Genomic DNA, 21,623 nt, shown 5'->3' on the forward strand with positions numbered 1-21,623 from the left:
GCAGGCTTATCCTTCCCCAGACCCTAACCTCTGCAGTCTGGGTTTTCCTTATAACTCTCTTCTTCTGTCCTGGAGGGACATTTCTGAATCAAAATGATTCATTTTGGTTTGTTGAACTGACCATAAATGGTTTGTTTTTGAGTCAGTTTCAGCCTTAAACTATGTTTCCCTGTTGTCATGCGTTGCTCAGGGGTGTTGTACCTCAAATTATCCCCTGTGGACCAGGTTCCCTGGCCAGACTACATCTCCCACAGTAATGTAGTTGATGGTAAACCTGGCTAAACAAAGTACACTCACTTCTCATTTAGGGAATATGGGACTTCTATAATATATCATGCTCAGTCAAAGGGTAGAGTGTATTGCATCATGGGAGATGTAATCTGGCAGGGAGCTCAGCCCATAGGAGAAAACATGAGCGAACAACTACAGCTTCCATAAGGCAATGTGTCACAATTAGGAAAATAAAGGAGTACTTGTGGCACCTTAGAGACTAACAAATTTATTTGAGCATGAGCTTTCGTGAGCTACTGCGCACTTCATTGGATGCATGCAGTGGAAAATACAGTGGGAAGATTTATATACATAGAGAACATGAAACAATGGGTGTTACCATACACACTGTAACGAGAGTGATCACTTAAGGTGAGCTGTTACCAACAGGAGAGCCAGGGGTGGGGGGAACCTTTTGTAGTGATAATCAAGGTGGGCCATTTCCAGCAGTTGACAAGAACGTCTGAGGAACAGTGGGGAATGGCGGAGGGGGGGAAATAAACAAGGGAAAACAGTTTTACTTTGTGTAATGACCCATCCACTCCCAGTCTCTATTCAAGCCTAAGTTAATTGTATCCAGTTTGCAAATTAATTCCAATTCAGCAGTCTCTCCTTGGAGTCTGTTTTTGAAGTTTTTTTGTTGAAGAATTGCAACTTTTAGGTTTGTAATCGAGTGACCAAAGAGATTGAAGTGTTCTCCAACTGGTTTTTGAATGTTATCATTCTTGATGTCTGATTTGTGTCCATTTATTCTTTTAAATAAGCAGCTGAGCCCTGATTAGGGGGTGGGGTTTTGTGCTGGGAGAGCAGCTGAGCCCTGCTTAGGGGGTGGGGCTTCTGACTAGAGGTCCTATAAAGGTAGCCAACCAGTCAGGCAATGGCACAGACAGCTGCAGTGGCACAGGAGCTAGCAACCAGAGCTGTAAACAGGGGAGTTTGAGTGGGAGTCTATAAGGGGAGTTTGTATTGTGGTGCTTGTTTTGGGGTTTGCTTTTGCTGGGGGGGGGTGGTCTTTTTGGTGTGACTTGTGTTTCCCAGATTAACAGGACTTAGGTGGGAAGGCGATGACAGATACGGAGGCAGCTGTGGGAGTGACTCCTGTAGTGAAAGACACATAGAGGATGACTGGATGTGGAAGCTGTGGTATGTACATGATCCTGGAGGTGGGACCTGGTAAGAGTTTTTTCTGCATGAAATGCCGTCTGATAGAGCTGATGGAGGAAAAGATCCGAGGTTTGGAGATGCAGGTGGAAAGTCTCGTTGAGTTTAGGAAGGGGTTTGAGCAGATGACGGAGCAAAGACATGAGGTATCTGAAGGGAAAAGCTCAGACTTACAGATGGAAGCAGGGATGGGGAATTTTGAGGGGAGACTGGGTGAGGAAAGTGGTCAGTGGAAGCATGTGACTAAAAGAAACAGGCAGAGGAAAAGATGGGCTAGTGAAGGAGAAATAGAGTTTAGGAACAGGTTAGCAGAGTTGGAAAATGAAGAAGGGGCTCAGCAGGTACTTGTTGAAGGTGGAAGGGTAAGGAAGAAGAGAAGAGAGGCTAGTCCTATAGGAAAAGCAGAAGAGTCAAGGGAGACTACACCAAATATGAGCCCCAGGAGGATACAGGATGGGTTGAAAAGGGTTATAAGGGAAAATAGGAATGGAAAGAACTTGCAGCCAGAGGGAACAGGGGAGAGACGGGAGAGTAGCACTGTCACCAGGAAAAGGCAGGTCTATGTGATCGGGGACTCTTTATTGAAAAGAATAGGCCTGTAACTAGAGCTGATCCAGAGAATAGAAGGGTGTGCTGTCTTCCGGATGCTAAGATATGGGATGTAGACCTGAGGTTGAAAAGGATCCTAAAGGGAGCGGGAAAGAATCCCCTAATTATCCTTCATGTGGGAACAAATGATATGGCTAGATTCTCGCTGGAAAGTATTAAGGGATACTATGCTAGGCTGGGGAAGACGCTTAAGGAAATTGAGGCTCAGGTGATCTTTAGCGGGATCCTTCCTGTTCCTAGAGAAGGGCAACAAAGGTGTGACAAGATTATGACTGTAAACAGATGGCTTAGGCAGTGGTGCTATAAGGAGGGCTTTGGGATGTATGGCCACTGGGAGGTGTTCACGGACAGAGGACAGTTCTCTCGGGATGGACTTCATCTGAGTAGGGAAGGAAATAGACTTCTAGGATGGAGGCTGGCACAACTGATAAAGAGAGCTTTAAACTAGGAATTAGGGGGAGATGATTGGGAGATGTCCAGGTAATCTCCACGCCAGATTTTAGCATTGCGAGGGAAGAAGACGAAGTAAGAAAGGATACAGCTGTGGGTAGGAGAATGTATATAAGGAGCGAGGGTGGTGTGGATACTAGTCTATAGGTTATACTGGCTGTAGAATGACTGTGCCTAATAGGGTACAAAATGTGAGCGAGGCCAAACAGCAAAAATTAAGATGTTTGTACACCAATGCGAGGAGCCTAGGTAACAAAATGGAGGAACTAGAGCTACTGGTGCAGGAAATGAAACCAGATATTATAGGGATAACAGAAACATGGTGGAATAGTAGTCATGACTGGAATACAGGTATTGAAGGGTATGTGCTGTTTAGGAAAGACAGAAACAAAGGTAAAGGTGGTGGAGTAGCATTGTATATCAATGATGAGGTAGAATGTAAAGAAATAAGAAGCAATGCAATGGATAAGACGGAGTCCGTCTGGGCAAAAATTACATTGGGGAAGATAACTAGTAAAGCCTCTCCTACAATAGTGCTTCGGGTGTGCTACAGACCTCCGGGATCTAATTTGGATATGGATAGAGCCCTTTTTAATGTCTTTAATAAAGTAAATACTAATGGAAACTGCGTGATCATGGGAGACTTTAACTTCCCAGATATAGACTGGAGGACCAGTGCTAGTAATAATAATAGGGCTCAGATTTTCCTAGATGCGATAGCTGATGGATTCCTTTATCAAGTAGTTGCTGAACCGACTAGAGGGGATGCCATTTTAGATTTAATTTTGGTGAGTAGCAAGGACCTCATAGAAGAAATGGTTGTAGGGGACAATCTTGGCTCAAGTGATCATGAGCTAATTCAGTTCAAACTAAATGGAAGGATTAACAAAAATAAATCTGCAACTAGGGTTTTTGATTTCAAAAGGGCTGACTTTCAAAAATTAAGGAAATTAGTTAGGGAAGTGGATTGGACTGAAGAACTTATAGATCTAAAGGTAGAGGAGGCCTGGGATTACTTTAAATCAAAGCTGCAGAAGCTATCGGAAGCCTGTAACCAAGAAAGGGGAAAAAATTCATAGGAAGGAGTTGTAGACCAAGCTGGATGAGCAAGGATCTTAGAGAGGTGATTAAGAAGAAGCAGAAAGCATACAGGGAGTGGAAGATGGGAGAGATCAGCAAGGAAAGCTACCTAATTGAGGTCAGAACATGTAGGGATAAAGTGAGACAGGCTAAAAGTCGAGTAGAGTTGGACCTTGCAAAGGGAATTAAAACCAATAGTAAAAGGTTCTATAGCCATATAAATAAGAAGAAAACTAAGAAAGAAGAAGTGGGGCCGCTAAACACTGAGGATGGAGTGGAGGTTAAAGATAATCTAGGCATGGCCCAATATCTAAACAAATACTTTACCTCAGTCTTTAATAAGGCTAAAGAGGATCTTAGGGATAATGGTAGCATGACAAATGGGAATGAGGATATGGAGGTAGATATTACCATATCTGAGGTAGAAGCGAAACTCAAACAGCTTAATGGGACTAAATTGGGGGGCCCAGATAACCTTCATCCAAGAATATTAAAGGAATTGGCACCTGAAATTGCAAGCCCATTAGCAAGAATTTTTAATGAATCTGTAAACTCAGGAGTTGTACCGAATGATTGGAGAATTGCTAATATAGTTCCTATTTTTAAGAAAGGAAAAAAAGTGATCCAGGTAACTACAGGCCAGTTAGTTTGACATCTGCAAGGTCCTGGAAAAAATTTTGAAGGAGAAAGTAGTTAAGGACATTGAAGTCAATGGTAAATGGGACAAAATACAACATGGTTTTACAAAAGGTAGATCGTGCCAAACCAATTTAATCTCCTTTTTTGAAAGAGTAACAGATTTTTTAGATAAAGGAAATGCAGTGGATCTAATTTACCTAGATTTCAGTAAGGCATTTGATACCGTGCCACGTGGGGAATTATTAGTTAAATTGGAGAAGATGGGGATCAATATGAACATCAAAAGGTGGATAAGGAATTGGTTAAAGGGGAGACTGCAACGGGTCCTACTGAAAGGCGAACTGTCAGGTTGGAGGGAGGTTACCAGGGGAGTTCCTCAGGGATCGGTTTTGGGACCAATCTTATTTAATCTTTTTATTACTGACCTTGGCACAAAAAGTGGGAGTGTGCTAATAAAGTTCACAGATGATACAAAGCTGGGAGGTATTGCCAATTCAGAGAAGGATCGGGATATTATACAGGAGGATCTGGATGACCTTGTAAACTGGAGTAATAGTAATAGGATGAAATTTAATAGTGAGAAGTGTAAGGTTATGCATTTAGGGATTAATAATAAGAATTTTAGTTACAAGTTGGGGACGCATCAATTAGAAGTAACGGAAGAGGAGAAGGACCTTGGAGTATTGGTTGATCATAGGATGACTATGAGCTGCCAATGTGATATGGCTGTGAAAAAAGCTAATGCGGTTTTGGGATGCATCAGGAGAGGCATTTCCAGTAGGGATAAGGAGGTTTTAGTACCATTATACAAGGCACTGGTGAGACCTCACCTAGAATACTGTGTGCAGTTCTGGTCTCCCATGTTTAAAAAGGATGAATTCAAACTGGAGCAGGTTCAGAGAAGGGCTACTAGGATGATCCGAGGAATGGAAAACTTGTCTTATGAAAGGAGACTTAAGGAGCTTGGCTTGTTTAGCCTAACTAAAAGAAGGTTGAGGGGAGATATGATGGCTCTCTATAAATATATCAGAGGGATAAATACAGGAGAGGGAGAGGAATTATTTCAGCTCAGCACCAATGTGGACACAAGAACAAATGGGTATAAACTGGCCACCAGGAAGTTTAGACTTGAAATTATACAAAGGTTTTTAACCATCAGAGGAGTGAAGTTTTGGAATAGCCTCCCAAGGGAAGCAGTGGGGGCAAAAGATCTATCTGGTTTTAAGATTCTACTCGATAAGTTTATGGAGGAGATGGTATGATGGGATAATGGGATTTTGGTAAGTAATTGATCTTTAAATATTCAGGGTAAATAGGCCTAATCCCCTGAGATGGGATATTAGATGGATGGTATCTGAGTTACTACAGAAAATTCTTTCCTGGGTATCTGGCTGGTGAATCTTGCCCATATGCTCAGGGTTTAGCTGATCACCATATTTGGGGTCGGGAAGGAATTTTCCTCCAGGGCAGATTGGAGAGGCCCTGGAGGTTTTTTGCCTTCCTCTGTAGCATGGGGCATGGGTGACTGGAGGGAGGCTTCTCTGCTTCTTGATGTCTTTAAAGCATGATTTAAGGACTTCAATAGCTCACACATAGGTAAGGTTTTTTGTAGGAGTGGGTGGGTGAGATTCTGTGGCCTGCGCTTTGCAGGAGGTCGGACTAGATGATCAGAATGGTCCCTTCTGACCTTAGTATCTATGAATCTACATAGAGACTGTCCAGTTTGACCAATGTACATGGCAGAGGGGCATTGCTGGCACATGATGGCATATATCACATTGGTAGATGTACAGGTGAACAAGCCTCTGATTGTGTGGCTGATGTGATTAGGCCCTATGATGTCCCCTGAATAGATATATGGACACAGTTGGCAACGGGCTTTGTTGCAAGGATAGGTTCCTGGGTTAGTGGCACTGTTGTGTGGTGTGTGGTTGCTGGTGAGTATTTGCTTCAGGTCTGTAAGCAAGGACTGGCCTGTCTCCCAAGATCTGTGAGAGTGATGGGTCGTCCTTCAGGATAGCTTGTAGATCCTTGATGATGTGTGGGAGAGGTTTTAGTTGGGGGCTGAAGGTGATGGCTAGTGGCGTTCTGTTATTTTCTTTGTTGGGCCTGTCCTGTAGGAGGTGACTTCTGGATACTCTTCTGGCTCTGTCAATCTTTCCTGCACTTCAGCAGGTGGGTATTGTAGCTGTAAGAATGTTTAATAGAGATCTTGTAAGTGTTTGTCTCTGTCTGAGGGGTTGGAGCAAATGCGGTTGTATCCTAGAGCTTGGCTGTAGATGATATATGGTGTGGTCTGGATGAAAGCTGGAGGCATGTAGGTAGGAATAGTGGTCAGTAGGTTTCCGGTATAGGGTGGTGGTTATGTGACCATTGCTTATTAGCACCATAGTGTCCAGGAAATGGATCTCTTGTGTGGACTGGTCCAGGTTGAGGTTGATGGTGGGATGGAAATTGTTGAAATCATGGTGGAATTCCTCAAGGGCTTCTTTTTCATGGGTCCAGATGATGAAGATGTCATCAATGTAGCGCAAGTAGAGTAGGGGCATTAGGGGACGAGAGCTGAGGAAGCGTTGTTCCAAGTCAGCCATAAAAATGTTAGAATACTGTGGGGCCATGCGGGTACCCATCGCAGTGCCGCTGATTTGAAGGTATACATTGTCCCCAAATGTGAAATAGTTATGGGTGGGGACAAAGTTCAGCCACCAGGTTTGCCGTAACATTATCGGGAATACCGTTCCTGATGGCTTATAGTCCATCTTTGTGTGGAATGTAGGTGTAGAGGGCTTCTACATCCATAGTGGCCAGGATGGTGTTTTCAGGAAGATCACCGATGGATTGTAGTTTCCTCAGGAGGTCAGTGGTGTCTCAAAGATAGCTGGGAGTGCTGATAGCGTGGGGCCTGAGAAGGGAGTCTGCATAGCCAGACAATCCTGCTGTCAGGGTGCCAATGCCTGAGATGATGGGGCATCCAGGTTTATGGATCTTGGGTAGCAGATAGAATACCCCAGGTCGGGGTTCCAGGGGTGTTTCTGCCCCTCTGCCGTATACATTGGTCAAACCGGACAGTCTCTACCTAAAAGAATAAATGGACACAAATCAGATGTCAAGAATGATAACATTCAAAAACCAGTCGGAGAACACTTCAATCTCTCCAGTCACTCGATTACAGACCTAAAAGTTGCAATTCTTCAACAAAAAAACTTCAGAAACAGACTCCAAGGAGAGACTGCTGAATTGGAATTAATTTGCAAACTGGATTCAATTAACTTAGGCTTGAATAGAGACTGGAGTGGATGGGTCATTACTCAAAGTAAAACTATTTCCCCTTGTTTATTCCCCCCCCCCGCCACTCCCCACTGTTCCTCAGATGTTCTCGTCAACTGCTGGAAATGGCCCAACTTGATTTATGACTACAAAAGTTTCCCTGCGCCCCCGCCCCCGCTCTCCTTCTGGTAATAGCTCACCTTAAGTGATCACTCTCGTTACAGTGTGTATGATAAAACCCATTGTTTCATGTTCTCTATGTATATAAATCTCCCCACTATATTTTCCACTGCATGCATCTGATGAAGTGAGCTGTAGCTCAGGAAAGCTTATGCTCAAATAACTTTGTTAGTCGCTAAGGTGCCACAAGTCCTCCTTTTCTTTTTGCAAATACAGACTAACACGCTGCTACTCTGAAACCTGAAATTAGGAAAATGTGGTTTAATGTTGAATTGAGTCCAAACAAAGAGCCCTGGCTTTCAACAATTCCAAATATTCAGAATTAGGTGAAACCAACCTGAAAGGAAATATTTCATTTTTGTTTTCCAATAGAAAATCAAAATGGCAGCATAATTGACATTCTCCTGTGAAACATGTCAATTTTGTGCAAAATGAATTTTCCATTGGGAAATACTTCCAACAAAAATTCCCTACCAGCTCTACCTCCTACAGAGATCAAATTGGAAAATTCCACTACTTAAAAAACAAACCAAACAAAACCAAAACCGACTGTTTGGAATTTTTATTGTTTTCTTGAAGTTCATAAATACATTGTAATGTAATTCTCTCTCTTGAACTCCCCTCGCCTTTTTATGCAAAAGGTAGTTTTGGTTTATGTGACAAGAACTTGCAAAACTGAATCAAAAGGGCTCGGTTGTTTGTTTAAGCTTTGAGTAAAATCCAGCTCTCCTGTTAAAGCATTTTTAAACATGAGGGGAAAAGTTTAATTTGCACTTGCTTCCCCTCCCCATTTTTGGTTCCTTTAGAGGTGAAGTCTGTGGTAGTTTTCCACTTTAGTAGGATCATGATCTGGTCCGAAGTGTATCCATTACTCTCCCCCGCCCCTAACTACACACAGAGAGGTAAATGCGGAGTGCGGTACCTATGCCTCTTGCTCATTAGTTTACAATGTTTCTCTTAAAGCCTTGCAAAAGTGACAATAGCTGACAATTCCGGTGGTGTGGGAGGTACTGTCTGGTGCTGGGGTGTGTGGGAAGAAGAGAGTGAAATTCTGAAGCTTGGAACTTGTACAGTAAGTATTAAGGCTGCATGCCTTAGGGAGCTCTGCCTTTATGACAGGTTTCAGAGTGGCCGCCCTGTTAGTCTGTACTCGCAAAAAGAAAAGGAGGACTTGTGGCACCTTAGAGACTAACAAATTAGAGCATAAGCTTTCGTGAGCTACAGCATCCGATGAAGTGAGCTGTAGCTCACGAAAGCTTATGCTCTAATAAATTTGTTAGTCTCTAAGGTGCCACAAGTCCTCCTTTTCTCTGTCTTGTGGAACAGGGGCCTCTTTATTGTATGTCTTTTATAGCACCTAGCAAATAAAGAACAAAACAGTAGAGGGGACAAGGACACAAGTGTATTGGTGTCAGTGTGGAACCTCCCTGGGAACAGGATGTTGCGAATGCCCGAGGCAAGAGTACAAATTGTAACACACACAATAAGCCCAGCGCGGCCGCGTTCAGTCTTCGCTCGCTTTCTTTTCCCTTCGAGTTACTGGGTGTGCACTGATCAGCAGGACTTCACCCCCCAGTCACCAATCCCCTGCAGTTCCCTTGGGGGATCTTTGCCTGGCTCCTCATTCTGCAGCATTGTTTGAATGGAGAGAGAAAGAGCTGGCTATTAGGACTTTTTACCCAACCACAAGGTGGATGGGAGGAAATTTACATTTGGCTAGTCTCAGCGCCTTACTGGAAAAGCGAAGAAAACGTAGAATTGCTTTGTTACTCAGCCATTCCCACTGGGGAGTGGGGACACTGACAAGGAAGCAACCACCCAGGGACAGCAAGACGAGACAAGTCTGAACAGAAGCTAAAGAAATGGAGAATGGGACCGATCCTGTCTGCACTGCAAATGAGCCTCCGTTCTCTCACAAAGTTATCAGAAGTAAGTTTTGCTGCTGCCGCTTTCAAAACAGTGTGTGTGGGCGCGCTCGCTCGCGGGGGGGCAATTTTTCAGGCAGATTTCTTAGTTGAAAACTTGTCTGGACGGAAAGCCCTGTTTTCTCGTTGCAGACTGTGTGCATCTAAATACCCCGGCACTAGTTTTCCGTTTTAGTTCAGTGATATGTAACATGAGGAAGCTGGCTTAGCGTTTGAAAGGGGTTCCAATAATTAAAAATGCTAAAAAAATGGACCCACTGTTAAAGTGTGTGATAATTATTAATATTTGGAGGTAATTTTTTTTAGTACTAAAGTAGTTCACCAGAGTAAAAGAAATGTAATGAGAAAAGGAGGACTTGTGGCACCTTAGACTAACACATTTATTAGAGCATAAGCTTTCGTGAGCTACAGCTCACTTCATCGGATGCATTCGGTGGAAAATACAGTGGGGAGATTTATAGACACACACACAGAGAACATGAAACAATGGGTTTATCATACACACTGTAAGGAGAGTGATCACTTAAGATAAGCCATCACCAACAGCGGGGGGGGGGGGGGGGGGGGGGAAAGGAGGAAAACCTTCCATGGTGACAAGCAGGTAGGTAATTCCAGCAGTTAACAAGAATATCAGAGGAACAGTGGGGGGTGGGGTGGGGGGGAGAAATACCATGGGGAAATAGTTTTACTTTGTGTAATGACTCATCCATTCCCAGTCTCTATTCAAGCCTAAGTTAATTGTCTCCAGTTTGCAAATTAATTCCAATTCAGCAGTCTCTCGTTGGAGTCTGTTTTTGAAGCTTTTTTGTTGAAGGATAGCCACCCTCAGGTCTGTAATCGAGTGACCAGAGAGATTGAAGTGTTCTCCGACTGGTTTTTGAATGTTATAATTCTTGTCTGATTTGTGTCCATTTATTCTTTTATGTAGAGAATACAGACTAACACAGCTGCTACTCTGAAACCTGAGAAATATAATGAGGAGTCCAGTGGCACCTTAAAGACTGACAGATTTATTTGTGCATAAGCTTTTGTGTGTAAAAACCCCCTTCAGATGCAGAGTGAAAATTACAGATGCAGGCATTATTATCCTGACACATGACGAGAAGGGAGTTACCTCACAAGTGGAGACCCAGTGTTGACAGGGCCAGTTCAATCAGGGTGGGTGTAGTCTATTCCCAATAATAGATGAGGAGGTGTCCATTCCAGGAGAGGCAAACTTGGTTTTGAAATGAGCCAGCCACTCCCAGTCCCTATTCAGGCCCAAATTAATGGGGTTAAATTTGCAAAGAATTTTAGTTCTGCTGTTTCTCTTTGAAGTCTGTTTCTGGAGTTTTTTTTGTTCAAGTATAGCTACTTCTAAATCTGTTATAGAATGTCCAGGGAGATTGAAGTGTTCTCCTACTGCTTTTGTACGTTACCACTCCTGATGTCCGATTTGTGTCCATTTATTCTTTTACGTAGGGAATGTCAGGTTTGGCCAATATACATGGCAGAGGGGCACTGCTGGCACATGATGGCATATATAACGTTAGTAGATGTGCAGGTGAATGAGCCTCTGATGGTGTGGTTAATGTGGTTGGGTCCTCTGATGGTGTTGCTAGAGTAGATATAGGGACAGAGTAGGCAACGAGGTTTGCTACAGGGATTGGTTCCTGGGTCAGTGTTTCTGTGGTGTGGTGTATAGTTGCTGGTGAATATTTGCGTCAGGTTGGGGGGCTGTCTGTAAGTGAGAACTGGCCTGCCTCCCAAGGTCTGTGAGAGTGAGGGATCATTTTCAGGGTTAGGTTGTAGATCGTTGATGATGTGCTGGAGAGGTTTTAGCAGGAGACTATACGTGATGGCCAGTGGTGTTCTGTTGTTTTCCTTGTTGGGGCATGTCCTGTAGTAGGTGATTTCTGGGTACCCGTCTCGCTTTGTCAGCCTGTTTCCTCACTTCCCCAGGTGGGTATTGTAGTTTTAAGACTGCTTGATAAAGATCTTGTAGGTGTTTGTCTCTGTCTGAGGGATTGGAGAAAATTCAGTTGTATCTTAGGGCTTGGCTGTAGACAATGGATCATGTGATGTGTCCTGGATGGAAGCTGGAGGCATGTAGGTAAGTATAACAGTCAGTAGGTTTCTGGTATAGGGTGGTGTTTATGTGACCATCACTTATTTGCACTGTAGTGTCCAGGAAGTGGATCTCTTGTGTGGACTGGTCCAGGCTGAGGTTGACGGTGGGGTGGAAGTTGTTGAAATCCAGGTGGAATTCTTCAAGGGCCTCCTTCCCATGGGTCCATATGATGAAAATGTCATCAATATAGCGCAAGTACAGGAGGGGTGCTGGGGGACGAGAGCTGAGGAAGTGTTGTTCTAAGTCAGCCATAAAAATGTTGGCATACTGTGGGGCCATGCAGGTACCCATAGCAGTGCCACTGACTTGAAGGTGTAAATTGTCCTCAAATCTGAAATGACCTACAAGATCTTTATCAAGCATTCATTTGCAAATTTAACACCATTAATTTGGGCCTGAATAGGGACTGGGAGTAGCTTTGCCTCTCCTGGAATTGACACCTCCTCATCTATTATTGGGAGTGGACTACATCCACTCCGATCGAATTGGCCCTGTCAACACTGGTTCTCCACTTGTGAGGTAACTCCCTTCTCTTCATGTGTCAGGATAATAATGCCAGCATCTGTAATTTTCACTCCATGCATCTGAAGTGGTTTTTTACCCACAAAAGCTTATGCCCAAATAAATCTGTTCGTCTTTAAGGTGCCACCGGACTCCTTGTTGTTTTTGTGGATACAGACTAATACGGCTATCCCCTGATACTTGACAGAAATGTAATGGCCATGCAAAGTATAATCTATGCTGTATTGTAAATTTGATGCTATACAAGTAAAGCATTAAGGGCCTGATCCTGCAGACATTTATTACCAGACCAAGTGCTTATATTGTGGTGAGTTACATAAGAACAGCCATACTGGGTCAAACCATAGGTCCATCTAGCCCAGTATCCTGTCTTCTGACAGTGGCCTATGCCAGGTGCCCCAGAGGGAATGAACAGAACAGGTAATCATCAAGTGATCCATCTCCTGTCGCTCATTCCCAGCTTCTGGCAAACAGAGGCTAGGGACACCATAGAATCATAGATGATTAGGGTTGGAAGAGACCTCGGGAGATCATGTAGTCCAATCCCCTGCTCAAAGCAGGACCAACCCCAACTAAATCATCCCAGCCAGGGCTTTGTCAAGCCGGGCCTTAAAAACCTCTAAGAATGGAGATTCCACCACCTCCCTAGGTAACCCATTCCAGTGCTTCACCACTCTCCTTGTGAAATAGTGTTTCCTAATATCCAACCTAGACCTCCCCCACTGCAACTTGAGACCATTGCTCCTTGTTCTGTCATCTGCCACCACTGAGAACAGCCGAGCTCCATCCTCATTGGAATCCCCATTCAGGTTGTTGAAGGCTGCTATCAAATCCCCCCCACCGCACTCTTCTCTTCTGCAGACTAAACAAGCCCAGTTCCCTCAGCCTCGCCTCGTAAGTCATGTGCCCCAACCGCCTGATCATTTTCATTGCCCTCCGCTGGACTCTCTCCAATTTGTCCACATCCTTTCTGTAGTGGGAGCCCAAAACTGGACGCAAGACTCCAGATGTGGCCTCACTAGTGCTGAATAGAGGGGAATAATCACTTCCCTCAATCTTCTGGCAATGCTCCTACTAATGAAGCCCAATATGCCGTTGGCCTTCTTGCAATGGGGGGCACTCTGCTGACTCATATCCAGCTTCTCGTCCGCTGTAATCCCCAGGTCCTTTTCTGCAGAACTGTTGCTTAGCCAGTCAGTCCCCAGCTGACTGATGGACCTATCCTCCATGCTATTACAATGGCAATTACTGATGGACCTATCCTCCATTAATTTATCTAGTTCTTTTTTGAACCCTGTTATAGTCTTGGTCTTCACAACATCCTCTGGCAAGGAGTTCCACAGGCTGACTGTGTTGTGTGGAAAAAATACTTCCTTTTGTTTGTTTTAAACCTGCTGCCTATTAATTTCATTTGGTGACCTGTAGTTCTTGTGTTGTGAGAGAATAAATAACACTTCCTTATTTACTTTTTCCACACTAGTCATGATTTTATAGACCTCTATCATATCCCCCCTTAGTCATCTCTTTTCCAAGCTGAAAAGTCCCAGTCTTATTAATCTCTCCTCATATGGCAGCCATTCCATACCCGTAATATATTTTGTTGCCCTTTTTGGAACCTTTTCTGATTCCAATATATCTTTTTTGAGATGGGGTGACCAGATCTGCACATAGTATTCAAGATAATCCAATACCATGGATTTATATAGAGGCATTATGATATTTTCTGTCTTATTATCTATCCCTTTCTTAATGATTCCCTTAATGAGTTGTCCGTGACTTGTAAATTTACTCAGGAAGTTCAGGAGGGGATTCCAATGCAATGAATCATCTCTGAGCTGGCATTATTGCATGATGATTTCTATGCTGCCCAAGATCGAGGGGAAAAATCCACTGCTAAATTGTGGTGACATTAACTTTCTATTTAATAGAACTGGGAAGGGGAGAATAGATTCAGCAGTAACTGGGACACCTAGAAAAAGAGCTGATGCTTTGTCACCTGCAGTTTATAGACCATTTATAAGAAGAGAAATATTTCTTATTTTGGTGTATCTGTGACTGGGATGGGGGAGCTGGGTAGAGGTGCTATGTTTCTGGGTCCAGCTGCCCCTTCCTTCCTCCCAAGAAGAGCGGAGCAAACAGTCACAGAATCTGTGCAGCAACCATCAAGAGGATGATGCAGCAGCTTCTTCCTTGCTATGCCCACGGTTGCTCTTCCATGTAAACTCAATGCAGTCAAGGCTCCCTGGACTGTGAGGGGGTGGGCATCCCAGGGTGGGAAGGAATCAGAGTTGGGGAGCAGCTCTGCTGATCAAAGAGTCTGTTGGAAGCAGCATTAACTCCTTTTTATTTTTAATCAGTGACAATAGGGAAATGTGTAGCCACAGGGAGTCTCCTAAGGTAGCACGACTCCTCCTGTGCAGCTAGGGGACTGAGAATAGAGAGGCACGTGGAGGGAAAGTCCCATGGGGTTGTGTGAAGCTCTCCCTGCAAGTCCTTGGGGTCTGTATTGTCGTGCCACTTCCTTCCTGTCCTCTAAGGCCAAGTCTTCACTAGGAAAAAGTGTTTTTTTAAAACATTAGCCAACACATTAATCTGCCTGGTCTAGAACAGGATTTTAACACACATTAAAAGTAGAATTTATCCTGTCTACACTCGGTTTTTTTACACATGTTCAAAATATCCTTGTGTTTCTACTGAAAATAAGGCCTGTGCGGTCACAGACCTCTCCCCTGAGTGGCACATGTAGCTGCATCTCTCCAACTTCATGATATTTTTGGAGAGCCCCACCACTCCCCATAGATTTTACAATGGAAAAGGAGAAGTGAGTTCCTTATCTCTTAATGAGTGTCAGAATGGAGCATGGTGGGACATCAACCCTTATCTTGGAATATGTCTACTCTGCAAAAAACCCACCCTCCCCGCCCCCCTACTGCAGCAAGTCTCTGAGTCCACGTTAAGACTCAGGCTCATAGGGCTTGTACTACAGGGCTAAAAGTAGCATTGTAGACACTCCCGCTCGGGCTGGAGCTGAAACTCTGAGAACCATTGCACCACCTCGCTGGGGTTCAGAGCCCCACCTCCAGCCTGAGTAGGAATGGCTGTGCAGCTATTCTTAGCCCCAGCATAGCACAAGCCCCACCAGCCTGAGTCAGTTGACAAAGTTGATCTGCTGCTGCAGGGTTTTTGTTTTTGGCAGTGTAAATATACCCTTTGTGTCCCATGGTACTGAGAGCTCTTACTTCAAGTAGTATGGCCTTGTATATACATACATTGGCACGGGCTTCCATTAAAAGTGTATTGTAAAATTATTTGATTTAAAGTAGGTGCAAAGCCCTGTGTGGACAAGCTATAAGCTGCCTGTGGTTGTACTAGCAGTTCCAGTAATCGAGTATAGATCCAAGAATCAGGTACTGGTCCAAGAGTGAAACTCGAGTCAGGTTTGAGGGGTCAAACCAAAGGTCAGAAGCCAATGAGTTAACCAAGGCATGTCGCCAAAAGTCAGAGCCAGGAGTCAGAAACCAGAATGGAACAGGTACAGGCTGAGGTTGGAGCAGAAGTAGGCTTTAAGCAGAAGTGAGAGCAAGATAAGCACTGCTGGACATGTGGTATGCACTGAACAGCCACTGATGTGAGACTTGGCAACACAAGGGGAAAAAAAGCAGCACTACCTTTCAGAACGAGCCCAAAACTAGTTCAGCCCATTTCCAAGGGAGGGGTATGGGGGCAGTGCTTAATTTATAATGAAAGAGGTGCCAGGACTCAGGAGTACTGGAAGAGCCTGAGAAGTGGGGGGGGGGAGGGCACCGGCACCTGAACGGTGGCCCCGCCTCTTCTCCATCTCTTCCCCCGAGGCCCCATGCCCACTCTGCCTCTCCTCCTGAGGCTCCCCAACCTGCCACTCGCTCCTCTCCGCCTCCTACCCTCTTTAAGGCAGGAAAAGGGTGATGGGGCCATGCCCCCATGGTCCCCCCCATTCCAGCGCCCTGCAGGGCTCAGCCCCAGCACAAATTAAGCACAGGCTGGGTGGCCAGAGAGCAGCAGCTGCTGGCCGGGCGTCCAGCTCTGAAGGCAGCACCGCCGCCAGGAGCAGCACAGAGGTAAGAGTGGCATGGAAGTCCACTATTACAAAAAAACCCAAATAAGCAACCTCCAAATAAAACAAGCCCCAAAACCCGCAGCCCATGGCTCTCAAAAAACTTACAGCGGACTTGGCAATGCTCTCTGCACAATCAAAGTGAAACCATTTGGAGGGAGCTCATTGGGTCCAACTGAGCTTGCTGGGTTCCCTAGCAACCAAGCTGGGAGCCAGCTTAAAGACAAACACTTAAAGACAATTAAACCTGATTTGTGGTGCTTTATATTAAGTCAGAAAGGAATTGATTTAATTGTCACAAGCCAGTTTTAAAATAGGTTAAGAGGTTCCAAACAAGTATCTTGCAGTAGTTTAACTAAAGTGGTTTAAAATCTGAGTTCATTTTGGCCCGTGCAACTTACTATATATACAAAGTCTGAGTTTTGAGAGTGAGTACAAAACTATGGGATTAATACCAGGTCAGCACAATAGAATTGAAGCCACAGTAGCCCCAGCTGTAGCATAAGCTAATCCTGCCCACCCAGCACCTTGGGTACATACTCGAGTAGCCACCAGCCGTGCTTCCATGGTTTCACTGCTATTGTCACTTGAGCTAGCTAGATCAAAGCTAACTTGGGCATGGGAGTACAGACGCTATTTCCAACTGTTGAGGTTGTATCATGAGTCTTGTGATATTTGGGATTTTTCATATTGCCCTGTCTCTGGAATCCTGTGACTGTGAGACTCTCACCTTTCGTTTAAAAAAAAAAAAAAAAAAAGAAGTTTCTAGCATGATAGTTGTAGAGGAAAGTGTAAAAGCATGAATCCCAAAGTCTTCAAAACTAGAAAGAAAATAAAATCAACCCTCCATTTATTATTTTTTAAAATTTCATGATTTTTAGTCAATCTCATGAGTTTTTGTTTCCTGACTCCTGAGTTTTGGTGCTTGGGATTGGCAACGCTAACTCCAGTCCCACATTGCACTGGGGTCACTATAAAACCTGAGATGGATCCAGGGAAGGGGTGCATGTATTTCATTTCTTTGTTGTCCAAATCCCACTCAAGAATCCTGCACACTGGGTACTGTATGACATGTCATGTACCTTTTACAGAAGGGCTCTCAATCTTCATCTCTTGTCTAGTACTCTTACTCACCTCATTGTCTTGGAGGACCTGTAACATGGCTTCTGTGGTCAAGACTCAGCTGTCAAGATAGTATCCTAAACATAGCCTTGAAGAGGGGCAGCCTTGACACAGGACAAGGGGAAGTGGGTGCTTTGTGTGCTGGCTGTAGTGGAGGATTGAGTGAGGCTGTCAGTCCAACTAGCCTGAGGGATCTAGAGCGGGAGGGGAAAGCCGCTCTCACTCTAGCTTTCTGCTGTTTATGTTATTCTTGTAAAAAGATAAATTAAGACAAAAATGACACGAAGTGACATTGAAAGTGTGACTTGGAGGGATGTGGGGGCATGACGGCTTTCAGGGCACATCTACATTTAAGCTGGGTGGTGTGATTCCCAGCTCATGTAGATGTAGCTATGCTAGTTTAGCTCAAGCTAGCACCTGAAAGAAGCAGTGTGTCTGGGATGACATGGGCGGCCGCTTAGGCTAGTGCAATCCCGCCTGGCCCCGGGTTCGTCTCTAGGTGGCTAGCACAGCCTGCCGCAGACATGCTGCTAGTTTTAGGTGCTAACTTGAGCAGAGCTAGTGTGGGTATGTCTGCGTGAGCTGGGAACCACACCTCCTAACTCACACATAGACATTCCCTAAGAGTGCTAACAAAAGGCCCTTGCCGCTAATAAAGTTTGACTGTTAGTCAATGATAGAGGACTGTTAAGCTGAGCAGGTTAGTGAATAAAGGCCGCCATCTTGACAAACTGCATTTTCTTATTATTTTTTTCAACATACAACGTAACCCAATAGTGAGCACACCTTAAATCATGTCAGTATGGTTACACATAGTCCTGCATCGGATTATCCTCTACCACTGAACTGGCACAGCATTAGAAAGAGGGTAGTTTTAGAGTGTGTGAAGGCAGTGAGCCAGGATGTTAGGGCTGGCAGAAGAAAACACGCCTTATTTCTTCTAACAGGAAGATCTCAGGTTCTGAGGAGACTGCAGATTCAGGGTTGGTCTATACTAGAAAATGATATTGACCCAGCAGTATCCCTCAAGGATATGAAAAATCCACACTCCTGAGCAACATAGTTAAGCCAACTTAAGTCCGAGTGTATATAGCACTAGTGTCAAGGTTCCTTCCCTACTCTGAACTCTAGGGTACAGATGTGGGGACCTGCATGAAAACCCCCTAAACTTATTTTTACCAGCTTAGGTTAAAACTTCCCCAAGGTACAAACTATTTTCCTTTTTCCCTTGGACTTTATTGCTGCCACCACCAAGCGTCTAACAGATATATAACCGGGAAAGAGCCCGCTTGGAAACATCTTTCCGCCCCAAATCCTCCCCAAACCCTACAACCCCTTCCCTGGGGAAGGCTTGATAAAAATCCTCACCAATTTGCATAGGTGAGCACAGACCCAAACCCTTGGATCTTAAGAACAATGAAAAAGCAACCAGGTTCTTAAAAGAAGAATTTTAATTGAAGAAAAAAAGTAAAAGAATCACCTCTGTAAAATCAGGATGGTAAATACCTTACAGGGTAATCAGATTCAAAACACAGAGAATCCCTCTAGGCAAAACCTTAAATTACAAAAAGACACAAAAACAGGAATCTACATTCCATTCAGCACAGCTTATTTTCTCAGCCATTTAAAGGAAACGGAATCTAACGCATATCTAGCTAGATTACTTACTAAGTTCTAAGACTCCATTCCTGTTCTGTTCCCGGCAAAAGCATCACACGTACCGAGAGAACCTTTGTTTCTCCCCCCTCCAGCTTTGAAAGTAGCTTGTCTTCTCATTGGTCATTTTGGTCAGGTGCCAGCGAGGTTATCCTAGCTTCTTAACCCTTTACAGGTGAAAGGGTTTTTCCTCTGGCCAGGGAGGGATTTTAAAGATGTTTACCCTTCCCTTTATATTTATGACAGCTAGGTTGATGGAAGAATTCCATGGAATTAGCTACCAGCCCTGGGGCAGGTGGATTACCTGTGCTGACAGGGGAATCCCTCCCGTCGGTGTAGGTAGTGCCTACAGGGAAGCACTACAGCAGCTCTTCCGCTGTAGCATTTCAGGTGTGGACACGCCCTCAGCTAAATTACCCAGCAACCTTAAGAACATACAAGTCAGTGCATGACTCATCACAACACAGATGACCTCTGCCCGGATGTTGCAATGGTGACCAGTTCCAGACTGGAATGGTCAGTGTGTTTGCAGCAGGGATTTAAAACTGAAAACTGGAGAAGCTGTTACTGCAGGTCAGCAATGAATTGAGAAAGTAAAGAATCTTTTCCTACTGCCCGTTGCACAACACTTTGCTGTGCCCATTATGAAGCACTCGGACACACGGTTTGTAGGGTTCAGAAAAAGCAGACATTTATATAGATAATGAGAACATCCACAGGACTGAAATGTTTGCTTTAACACGGGATGGGAATCCTTGTACTTCAGGACATAAGACTAACTGATGGGGCTAGAAAGAAACTTCCTCTTTGGGCAGTTTATTCCACAGTTGTCCATTGTGTAGTTTCTGCTCTTGAAGCATATAGTACTAGCTGCTGTCAGAGAGAAGCAGAAGTTAGATGGGCCACCACTTTGGTCTGGCATAACATTTCCTGTCTCTTCTGGAACACAAGACAGCTGAAATATTTCCTGTAATAGCACAGCTTCTTGGATTTCATAGTATTGTGTACAGCTGTTGTCTGTGGATTCCCTCACTTATTCATTACTCACACTTAATCTCCTAGTCATGTACACAGTGAGTGACTGTAGGCTGCTATGCTGTATCACCAGCCAGGGAAGGAAAGCAAATGCCTTGGCCAAGTCCTTGTTAAGGTCCTTTAATCAGATCATGGTTTATCATGTATAACAAAGGATATAAACAACTGAACAGAAAATGCTGGACACAATCCACAGCCAGGACTTAGCTGTGTTCCCATCTTCAGCTTCCTTAAACATCTGCGCAGCCAGTTGATAAAGAGGGATCCCTTAAGCCTTTCTAGGCTGCTGCTTTACCTGTTCCCAGTGGTCGTTCTGCAAACTTGCAATGATGCAGACGACTGCATGAAACAAAATGGCGAATGAAAGACGGAATTATGTTGCAGTTCTGTCCTGCATAAACCAGACTGTACATCGCATACAACTGTGGGCCTGCTTACTGATATTTTTGTCAAACTCCAGGACAACTGGGAATCCCTCCTTTGTAGACTGCGGCAATAACTGTGTTTGTAAGCACAAGCTGATGGGTTTTTTTAAAAATGTACCTACATTTATTAATCATTTATTCAGTGGCATAACTGTGCATTAGGCTTTATAGAACAAATAAAAAGCAAGGCCCTTGCCTGAAGGATCTTACCTCTAATCTTACACAAAATGTGTACAGTGATGATAATAGGGGGAATGGGGAGACAAAAGCTACACAGATAAGATGCTTTGGTAAGCTATAAATGCTACTTGATGAGTCCAATATTTAAAAATAAAATTTTGATGAAAACCAAATCAGGTGTGTTCCAATGGTTCTTTCTTTTTCATACGTGTACACAGTGCCTAGCTAAATGGGGATCAATGACTGGGACCTTCGAGCACAAAATATTTGCAGTAGAAATAAAGAACAGTAAGTGAGACCAGACTGAATTCAAATTAGGAACAGGCATTTCACACTGCTCTCCTAAAGGCCACGGAGGAAGTGGAATTGTTTATGGTGTTTAATGGGAAAAGGAAAACTCAGACTGAATGTCAGGGAAATTGCCTATTGAGATAAAATAGAGTGAGAAATTCTGAGCTAGGGTTTCAGAAGACTACAGTGGTAGATGCACTCAGGCAATCTTCTAAGTAAATTGCTGTGCAGCAGGGCAACCTAACTGATAGTTTAACAGGTCTGGCTTGGATCAACCAAGTCTGAGACTCAGGGGCCTCCCAATAACTAGAATGTACATAAATTCCAATTTATGAAGCTTATTAATGCCTTTGTCCATTGTTATATTTTGACACACAGGGAGATATGGGGCAGGAAAGACAGTTTTTATTTTATTGAAGCAAGGTGAACGTTCCCTGCCGAAAGGTCAGGCTATCTTGTCTGCTGTAAAACCAGCAAAAGCAGGAGTTTCACAAATTGGTGTTTGGTGCAAAACCATTCAAACACTGTAAACTAATTACTGAGTGCTTCCTATCCATGGCAAACAGTTTTGCTGCTGCCTCACAGACCAGGAAACAAGGCTAGACGTT

The 21,623-nt window shown here is 44.1% G+C and overlaps 1 protein-coding gene across 1 annotated transcript in view; it reads left to right on the forward strand.

The window, feature by feature from the left end:
- The first annotated feature begins 9,127 nt into the window (after nt 1-9,127).
- The window catches only part of LOC119850170 (organic solute transporter subunit alpha-like), a 39,844-nt gene continuing 27,348 nt past the window's right edge, over nt 9,128-21,623 (forward strand). Inside the window, exon 1 of the mRNA XM_038388021.1 lies at nt 9,128-9,585. Within this exon, the coding sequence (XP_038243949.1) occupies nt 9,519-9,585 (67 nt within the window). The 5' untranslated portion in view covers nt 9,128-9,518. The remainder of the gene's footprint in view (nt 9,586-21,623) is intronic.

Source organism: Dermochelys coriacea, chromosome 1 (genome assembly GCF_009764565.3).
Source record: "Dermochelys coriacea isolate rDerCor1 chromosome 1, rDerCor1.pri.v4, whole genome shotgun sequence".
Lineage (NCBI taxonomy): Eukaryota > Metazoa > Chordata > Testudines > Dermochelyidae > Dermochelys > Dermochelys coriacea.